At 37.9% G+C, this 10,438-nt stretch overlaps 1 protein-coding gene across 3 annotated transcripts; it reads right to left on the bottom strand.

Moving 5' to 3' along the window:
- Positions 1-227: 227 nt before the first annotated feature.
- LOC106370703 (transcription factor TCP18-like) lies at positions 228-3,185 on the bottom strand. Of its 3 annotated transcripts, none has more exons than XM_048753163.1 (4): positions 1,526-3,185; positions 1,335-1,430; positions 813-1,210; positions 228-628 (listed from the first exon to the last, which is right to left on the bottom strand). In XM_048753163.1, exons 1-4 carry the CDS (start codon positions 2,232-2,234, stop codon positions 569-571), a joined length of 1,263 nt encoding a protein of 420 aa, XP_048609120.1. In that variant the 5' UTR covers positions 2,235-3,185; the 3' UTR covers positions 228-568. The 3 variants fall into 3 exon arrangements, with proteins under 3 accessions (XP_048609120.1, XP_013666156.2, XP_013666184.2); XM_013810702.3 differs by having other exon boundaries at positions 228-480; XM_013810730.3 differs by having other exon boundaries at positions 228-483; positions 1,526-3,173.
- Positions 3,186-10,438: the final 7,253 nt, after the last annotated feature.

Genomic DNA, 10,438 nt, shown 5'->3' with positions numbered 1-10,438 from the left:
CCATTTAATTAAGTTAACTACCTTGAAAGGTTTTAAAGTTTTTGACTGCGGCTTAAATCCACTATACTATAATTGATGTCCAGGAGTCATAAAGATAATCAGTAGAAAGTGGATTAAATCATGAATAATAACTTACCATTTTCACAATTTTCGCAATTTTTGTTTGTGATCTTATCAATGTTTGTATTCCTGAAGGCAGACGACAGTCGACAAACTCAACACGCATATGTTATACTATTAACAAAATGCGTTTATAGAATTAAAGTATTATACAAAATACATTGATTATTTTACATCAATTTAATATGTCACACTAAAATAAGTAGGAAGCCTTCATATAAACTTAAGATTCAGAGTATATCTCAGCAAATAATTATTCTAAAAATTAACGGTAAAATCGATCACATATTATATATGGTAGTTGTACATGAGGTCTCTTGGTCTCTCCAAGAAGTGATGAAGATCCATAAACTGACGCTGCTGCTGCAAGGCACGTAACCAAACTAACAAATGAAATTTGGCAAATAATATAATCTGTCAATCTGCTGCTGCAAGGCACGTAACCAAACTAACAAATGAAATTTGGCAAATAATATAATCTGTCAATCGAAAAACGGCGCCGTTCAATCTGTAATGTGAAAATATATGGTAATGATTAATATACTCACAAAACATAAAACGAATTCCTACACTAATAACTGGTGTTGGTACTTTTGGGATTTGAGATGGACAATATATAAAACTTAAATTTACTAGTAGTAATTAACAAAATAAATTTTTAGAATTAAAAATTGTGATATAGAATAAGATACCTCTATTGAACTAGCTGTCCCTTGGCTGCGATGGTGATTAGGCATTGGAAATGATGAATTAAATTTGTTGACCAGAAATTCATTGCAAACTGCAAAACCATCGTTCTTGCAAAGAAGTTCTTCGATCGCTTCTTGGCAGGGCGTAGCCTCAAAATATTTGCAATTCACATGGCTTTTATTGTTCTTGACTATCTCATCATGATGATTATGAGCTTCTTCATCCAAAATATTTACTTGTGATATTCTCTTCATCATCTTCTCCTTTGTTCTATCCTTTGCTCTCTCTCTTGCTTTTTCTCTCTCGTCCTTAGATAACTTCTTCAAAATGGGCGTTCGCGCTTGCAACATCTTTCTCTTCCCTCTCATCGATATCCCATCCACCTTATTTCCCCTTGTTTCTAATGCAAACCGATGGATAAAACTCAATAATTTTTAAACTATAAAAGTTATCTCTTCTTATAACCTTTTGAAAGAAAAAATGAGACTATATATAAAACAGTAGGCAACTTCTAACGTACGTACCGGTCGAGTTAGTATTGCTGCCTCTGTCCTCGACTGTTCCCATGGATGAAAGCTTGCACAGATCAGACGATGTGTGCATTGATCCTAACGCCGGTCCTTGATTAAAATATAAAAATTTCAGAGTAACCATGAAGAAGATCAAAAAATTTCATAAAAGGTTAGTAGACTTAAAACTAGAAATGTATAATTACGGGTTTGAGACTCCTCGCAGCTGCTGAAGCCGCCATGGTTTAACGGGTTAGAAAGGCTGCTCATGATCTTTATGATCTCGGGTTTGGCTTGTGTGAGCAACCATTCAACGGTTTTGCTGGCTTTGTCGAATCCAAGCATGTCTTGTAAGCCGAACAACTCTTTGGCGACATCTAGCGAGAGCCTCATCCTACGATCTCTTGTCCCTTTAGCCGTTTTGATCTTGCTGTGCCGATCCGTTCTGCTTGGTTTCTTGACTTTATTCATTTTTGGGTCTTGAGAAGTTGAGATTTTCCTGGAATCTTCTATGTGAGTGGTTATCGTCTCCAAGGGCTCAACGAGAGATTTTCCAACAGGGTTGTTCAAGGGAAGAAGTGATGGATGATGATGATGATGATTATGGTCATTGGTGGTGATGGTTTGGTTATCATTATGGCCATTGTTTTGTGGGAGGAAAGAGGCGACGAGGGCAAAATCCGGGACGAATTCGAATTGAGAAAAAGAAGAAGGTGCTTGTAAGAATTGATAATGATGGTCAAGATGATTGTTTGATGTGTTGAAGTTGGAGGGAATCAAGATGTCGTTAATGGAAGAACAAGGGCTAAAAGGGAGTAGTGCTTGCGAGGAATAATGGTCATTATAAGGAAATAACATGTAGTCTTCACTGATGGTGGTAGTAGTACTGAGAGATCTTCTGTTGTTGTTGTTCATGTCTTTTTGGGGTCTTGAAGCAACAAAATTAAATTAATAACCCCTAAAATTTTTTTTTGAGAAGGACACTTGTACCAAAACCTTCTTCACATTCAGAAAAAGAGACGAAAATGAGAGAAAGGAATAAAATCAAAGAAAAGATTACTGTTACACTGACGAAGACAATCAAAATTATGAAAAGAAGAAAAATACTTTTCTTTCTAAGCCTACAAAATCAAGAAAATGAAAGAAAGAACAGTAATAGTGATTAGTAAAATATGTCTTTGTTCAAGAGAATCTATGTTTGAATCCAAATGTGTAGAGTGAGAGAAAGAGAGTAACTTTACTGAAGTAAAGGACTAATGGTATGAGAAGGACAACACAGGCAAGGTACTTAAATGAGTCCATGTGCTATGAATCAGAATAGAGAGAGAGAAAGGGAGGAGAGAGAGAAAGGGACCTATAGATATGAAAATGGGGAAGGAACAACATCCATTTGGAAGAGGCTACGCTTTTGAAGAGGAACTTTTTTTTATTTGCTTAATTTCTTCTTTTTAGCATAAATATATATTCGTTTTGTTTTGGTGAAAATGTGGTATTAATAGATTTCCGTTTTATTTGGTTCTACGGATTGTTTTAATAAACAAGACCTTGTCATCTTTTTTTTTATGTTCTTAGATTTCGTTGAATATTTCATTACTAAAAATTAGATAAAAACTCAAGAATTCTTTGATAGATATAAAATTGTTGATAGCTATCAAGAAATTAACTAAGATTATATATATATATATATATATATATATAAATTAATATGAATTTAAGTTATGCCTAAACAATAGTAAGTTTAGAATGAACATTTCACTGTAGGGCTATTTGTCACAGAATATAACTATATATGCTATTAAACTTATTATTAGCTATAATTATCAGATGGTAACTTTTAGTAAACTTCATAGGATATTTTATAGTTGATTTACAAAGCATATATCTGATAATTATATACCTTATATACCTCTATTGAAACTAAATCTCATTGCCTTGCATTATATCTTTATCTCTTATTGACTAAAATATGTTAGGTTATATATATAATTAAATTAAATTAATTATATATATAACCTAACATATTTTAGTCAATAAATGCAAGGCACAAAAAAAACTAACAAAAAATTAGATAGAAGTTTTTCATATTATGAAGATGAGAATTAGAAATTTGGATACACAATAAATAAAGTAAAGAAAATTCAACAAGTATGCAAAAGCGCCAGACTAGGCGGGTATTTATTTTATTTTTGAAATTTGTTTTGTTTATACTAAATGATTTATTTCTAATAGTTAGTTTGTATTAACTTGAGTAGTAACTGTATCTGTGTTAGTAAACTACTATATCACCGATATTTAATATCAAATAAAGATAGTGAAAAATTAATATGAAGATAATGATTCATTTACATAAGAAATATAAAATTTTTTTTTGACAATTTAAAATATAATGAAATAAAGAATTATGAGTTAGTATGATATATGAAACTGATAAATAAGGTATAATGTTTTACGGAAATTTATTTATTCAACGGCTATGAAAATATAACATATTGAAATTTTGATTAAGATTAGTATAAGAATAAATTAATTAATGAATAATATTGAAATAGTTACAATTTAATTAAAGGCTTCAGTTTGTGTTAAATAGATAACTATTTGGGTCATTTAAAAATTATGCGGATTCATACACGAAATCGTATGGACAGATGAATTTTTTTGTGTGTGAATGACTTACTGTGTGTGTTTCTTCCGCATGGGGGGGGGGGGGGACGCCATGCGGACTTCCAAGGTTTGACCTTGGAAAGCAAAGAAAAAGATTTGTTTAATGACATGATTGTTTGTTAGTGATGAAATGTTGTGGTGAATATTGGTGTGAGGGAAACTATATATAATCACTACAAGAAAACAGCGGTATTCTGACAGACATTCCGACGGAAAATGAAATCCTCGGAATATATCGAGAAAACCGAGGAAATTCCAAGGAAACACAAAATTGGGGTTCCTCGGAATTTCCTCGGAATATACCGACGGAATTCCGAGGAAACCTCAGTCCGTCGGAATATTCCGAGGAAATTCCGAGGAACAATGTGTTCCTCGGAAAAAACCGATGAATTCCGAGGAAATATTATAGTCGTTGGAGAGCCGTTGGGGGATTTTACAAAATTCCGAGGAAATTCCGACGAACTAGCTTTTTCCGTCGGAATTCCGTCGGAATTTCCTCGGTATGTCGGCAGGATTTAAACTATAAATACAAGCACTCCTCTTCCTCTTCTTTCACTTCATATCTTCATCCTCTCTCTTACTCTATTTACACACGAATTTGATTCATAAAAAATATGTCTTCTTCAAATTATTTTCGTTCTTGGATCGATCGACCTCATTTGGATCCGAACACGAGATTGCTTACAGAAGAATACCAACGAGGTATAACCGAATTCATGAGGTTAGTTCACCGACAACGGGAAGCAAAAACATGTATGTTAAGATGTCCTTGCTCTAATTGTAAAAATAGAAAGGTTATTAAAGAGTGGGATGTTTGGACTCATCTATATTTGAGTGGGTTTACACGAAGTTACAAAATTTGGTATCATCATGGGGAAACTGATTATGAACATGGTAGTACTAGCGAACCTCAGCCAGCGGTTAGATTAGAAGAACCAATTAGAACGGATGTAGATTATGGTGTAGGTACTGAGCAGATGGTAAATGATCATTTTAGAGGGGAAGATTTACCCAATGCAGAAGCTAGGAGATTTTATGATATGTTGGATGCTGGAAAGCAACCATTGTACGAAGGTTGCAGAGATGGTCATTCAGCTTTATCATCTGCTACAAGATTGATGGGCATTAAAACAGATTATAATTTGGCTGAAGACTGTGTGGATGCGATTGCTGATTTTGTAAAAGGTATTCTACCCGAGGATAATGTAGCTCCTGGTTCATACTACGAGGTTCAGAAACTCGTAGCTGGTCTTGGTTTATCGTATCAGGTAATAGATGTATGCAGCGACAACTGCATGATTTATTGGAGGGCGGATGAACAGCGGGTTACATGCAAATTTTGTGGAAAGCCTCGTTATAAAGATACGAGTGGAAGAGTTCCAGTGCCATATAAAAGGATGTGGTATTTACCTTTGACGGAAAGGTTGCAGAGGTTGTATCTGTCTGAACGCACAGCGCAACCAATGAGATGGCATGCGGAGCACTCAACAGATGGTGAGATCAGACATCCTTCAGATGCAAAAGCGTGGAAGCATTTCCAATCAAAGTATCCCGACTTTGCGTATGAGAGAAGAAATGTCTACCTTGGATTATGTACTGATGGTTTCAGTCCGTTTGGCAAGAGTGGAAGACAGTATTCTCTATGGCCCGTCATTCTTACACCATACAACCTCCCCCCAAACTTGTGCTTGCGACGAGAGTTTTTGTTTCTCTCGATTCTCGTTCCCGGACCAGAGCATCCTAAGAGATCACTTGATGTGTTTCTTCAGCCACTAATATATGAGTTGCAACAACTATGGGCTCAAGGTGCTGAAACATACGATGTTTCGTGTAAAGAAAACTTTCAAATGCGGGCAGTACTAATGTGGACAATAAGTGATTTTCCAGCATATGGTATGTTGTCTGGATGGACAACGCATGGAAGGCTATCATGTCCATATTGTCAAGATAACACTGATGCTTTCCAACTAAAACACGGAAGGAAAACGTGTTGGTTTGACTGTCACAGGAGATTCCTACCACCTGATCATCCATATCGTAGGAGTAGGAATTTGTTTACGAAGAACAAGAGGGTGTTTGACAGTCCACCTCCGGAAATTTGTGGGAAAGATTTGAAGATACAACTAAGAGATTTTGGTGCAGAAAGGACGCCAGAAGTCGGTGGACATGAGCGTTTTCCGGTAGATGCTGTTGGAGAACTACATAACTGGCACAAAAAAAATATTTTCTGGGATCTGCCATACTGGGAGGATCATCTGCTAAGGCATAATTTAGATGTCATGCATATTGAGAAGAACTTTTTTGACAATCTCATGAACACGATCCTTAATGTTCAAGGTAAAACAAAGGATAATTTGAAGTCAAGACTGGATTTAGTCGATATATGTGCTCGTTCAGAACTTCATGTTGATGAGAATGGTAGGGCTCCTTTTCCCATATACCGACTTGATGCAGCGGGAAAAGATGCGTTCTTTGATTGGATTTCAAACGATGTGGAATTTCCAGACGGTTACGCATCAAATTTGCGTAACTGTATCGACAGAAAGGAAGGAAAGTTTACTGGCTTGAAAAGCCACGATTGCCATGTAATGATGCAGCGCCTCCTTCCGTTCGCCTTCAAGGAACTATTACCACGAAATGTTCATGAAGCAATTGCAGGGATAAGTGGTTTCTTCCGCGATTTATGCACGAGATCAGTGACTCTTGAAGGTATTGAAAATTTGAAGACTAACATAGCCGTGATTCAGTGCAACCTTGAGAAGATATTTCCTCCCTCATTTTTTGATGTTATGGAGCATCTTGTTATTCACCTGGCAAGAGAATTGGAACTTGGTGGTCCTGTGCAGTATAGATGGATGTATCTGTATGAGCGGTATATGTTTCATTTGAAGAAGATGGTCAAAAATTTAAGTAGGGTGGAAGGTTCTATAGTCGCACAGATGATCAATGAAGAAACTTCAAACTTTTCCGACTACTACTTTCCAGCAGAAGTTCAGACCAAAAACAGAAGACCTGCTCGGCATGATGATAGAGGCGAACGGGCAGCATATCATGTTACGGTTCCAGACATTTTCACAGATGTTGGACGACTTAGCGGAAAACCAAAGGACCGTCGACTTACTGAGCAGGAGCGCAGTCATTTGCAAACATATTTGCTCACCAACTGCGAAGACGTTCTTCAATATGAGAGGTAAATAAATGAGCTTACAAATTTTTATTTTAACAAGTTGAAATTTAAATCTTAATTAATTACATTATTGTCATCATATACAGGATTTTCATGGCAGAAAAGCGGTTCGAGTATAGATACGCCACAGAGGACGAACTAGAAGAAATGAAGCAGAGAGAATTTAGTGGATGGATGTTTACTTATGTGAGTGCTTTAAACAAATTAAAATATATTTTATCACATATTTATACTAATTCACATTTATTGATATAATATATATATATGTGCTATTAATAGGTGTCTGCTGGTTTGGCCAGAGGTGAAACATTTGACGATTGGATACGTGAGATGGTCGTTGGACCAAACTTTGTTGTGAAGTCATATCCGAGATTTTGTACTCGAGGATATGCATTCACAACTCAGAAGAGGAGACGTTCGAGTACGACTTATGATGCTGGCGTTTGTTCTGCATCAGGAGATGATGTATACTACGGACACATACATGAGATTTTGGAAATTAAGTATTTGGGCATGGTTGGATTGCGCTGTACTGTTTTCTATTGTGATTGGCACGACAACACCCCAGATCGAGGTGTGAGAACAGATGCATTTGGTGTTACATCAGTAAATTCGAGGCGAAAGCTGCAATATTATGATCCTTTCATTCTTGCTTCTCAGGCCGATCAGGTAATTAAATGTTAATTATTCAGAATGATTCATCATCATGTGTATTAATTTATAATTTTTCTAAATGTTACAGGTTTGTTATATCAAGTACCCCCGGGTAAGGAACAGAGATGATCCATGGGTTACTGTTACAAGACTCAACCCGAGAGGCCGAGTTCAGGGAAGTTCTGAGCTGGAAGACCCACTACAACCAAGCACATCCGGCAACTTAAGTGCAGCAGAAGATTTAGCTGGAGTTGGCCTTGTAGTCGATTTAACCGACTTTGGAGAGGAAGCCGTCGTTCACGTAGAGGATGAACCAGTGATTGGAGAGTTTCACCAAGATCCAGATTCAGATTCATCTGGTGATGATGACTCGGAAACAGACTACCATTGAACTTATTATTTTTTTTTTTTTAAGAAATACCAAGGAAATTCCGAGGAACACTTGATATAACCTCTTTCCTCGGATAATAGTTATTTGGTTTATCTAGCAAGGCAAAGCTGAATACGAATTAAAAACTACTCAGAACACAACCAAATAAAACGAAGAAACCATGAAAAGAAATACGAACTCATAATTAAGAAACCCAAAAAAAAACTCAGTTCAAAATTAACAGAAAATAAGACCATAAAACGTTAGAATAGAAAATAAAATAAAATAGCCGGTGATAGCTCCTACTCCTCGTCTCCTGCTCCAGATGTTCCTGCATCGTTGGGTTTCTTGGACCTCTTTCTTACCCTGTGTGTACCACTCGAACCCGAACCAGAGCTGGATGGAGAGTTGTCCCGATGAACTACATCATCCTTTTGGCAACGACACGGCCTGATACGTGAAATGGCAGCCCAGATCTTGTGTAGCATGTCGTTGTTTGTCTTTATGCTCTGATCTCTCCAATGTTGTTGCTGGCGCAAAGTGGCGTTCGGTGGAAGCTCTTGCAGCTTGTACTGGCTGGAGTCTGATGGGAGTAGCTGATGGGGTTGTGAATCATCTGGAATGACTTGTGCAGCCTCATCTTCTCCTTCTTCATCAACCACGCCCTTGCCTTTGGTCTGATATTTTGGCGTGAAGAAGGATGGCTTGTCTACTAGTGCGGTAGCAGGGGGTAGGAACTCAACTGCAGCCTCTGAAAGTAGAGAAGTCAGACCGATCTGAGGCAGGTGGCAGTAGAGTGTTTTCTTCGCTCGATCCTGGAATACGTAGACGTAAGGACCATCCCGATGGATCCTCGTGTGGGGACCAGCTATGAACTCCTTACTTACTAGAGAAATGGCATCCAGGTAGTTCCAAGCAATGTTGTTCGATCTGTCCAGTGCTACCTGCTGGTTCTTGCAGTCTACACCCACATGTCTAAGGATCCGAGTAATCACTGCACCAAATCCACATGCATTGCTCTTGGAATTGGTTACTTCCCCCTTGTATCCTGCTAAGTTTACGGCCAGCACCGCTCCCATGTTGAAGGCAGTAGCAGGTGGGAATGTAGAGTTTCCAAATGTCGGTAGCAAATGCCTCACACCTTGGTACAGGAGGCACAACTCCCATTGCGTGACTGATGCGGCTGTGGTTGTCCCGTATAGCAATGAGCCAATGAGGCGTGTGGCATATCTCAGTACTGGGCTCCGGATAAGTGACTCCTTTGCCTGAGAAGATCTATAAACCCCTGTGCCAATCGTTTCCCAGAAGTTCAACAGCTCTGAAGTCCAATAAAGACCAGATGTCCTCTCCCCTGCACTCAATCCAAATAGTCCGCAGAGGTCTGTGAAAGATACCTCATAGTATACTTTCTGCACTACGAATGCCAGAAAACCTTCCTGATGGCTATCATCGGGACGGGTGACGTATGCGGATGCTATGAACTGGCGTACCAACTCCGGATAAGTGGGTTCGTTGAGGTTGCATAGTTGGCCTAGACCCATGTTCTGGAACAGTCCTTCAATGTCTGCTTGGATTCCCAATATTGTCATCGTCTCAGGACATGCTAGTTGTGTAGCCGGAACGGCTACCTTCTTCATGTTGTTGTAGTGGGTGGTATCAGACTTATCCCACTTCTTTGGCCTTTGCTTCTCCAGCTGAGACGAACCCTCTTCTTGTGTGTTCTTCTTTGCTGATATTTTCGTGCGCTTCATTCTCTACAAAATAGAATCATTGCTCTCAACATGGTTATAATCAATTAAGAACTCAAAGCAACATGAAAATGAAAAGCGAAATCGAGTTGTGATAAAAAAAAAAACAAATTGAAAAAAATTCTCAATCCCTAAATCATCTCAAATCCTGTTCCAAACTCGTTGATCACAGACAATTGTGTTCTATTCCATGTTTAAACATCTGTTTCATGCATATTTGATCAAGGAATCAACACGGAAATAAGAAATTCACAATCTTCCGAGGACATTCCGAGGAACAATTGAGATTCTCGATCGATCGATGGGATACTCTCATCGATCGATCACAATCTTACGGCCCGGTCCATCTTAGTAATCGATCGATTCGTTTTTGTTCAAAAACGCATCGATCGATGCGTTTATTTAAAAAAAATTACGTTTTGAAACCCCAAACACTAGTTCCTCGGAATTTCCTCGGAATATTCCGAGGAAATTCCGAGGAAGAAGAGGGTTTCCTCGG

This window comes from Brassica napus, chromosome C3 (genome assembly GCF_020379485.1).
Source record: "Brassica napus cultivar Da-Ae chromosome C3, Da-Ae, whole genome shotgun sequence".
NCBI lineage: Eukaryota > Viridiplantae > Streptophyta > Magnoliopsida > Brassicales > Brassicaceae > Brassica > Brassica napus.
The sequence above is the reverse complement of the archived record's forward strand: the minus strand, read 5'-3'. Positions and strand labels throughout refer to the sequence as shown.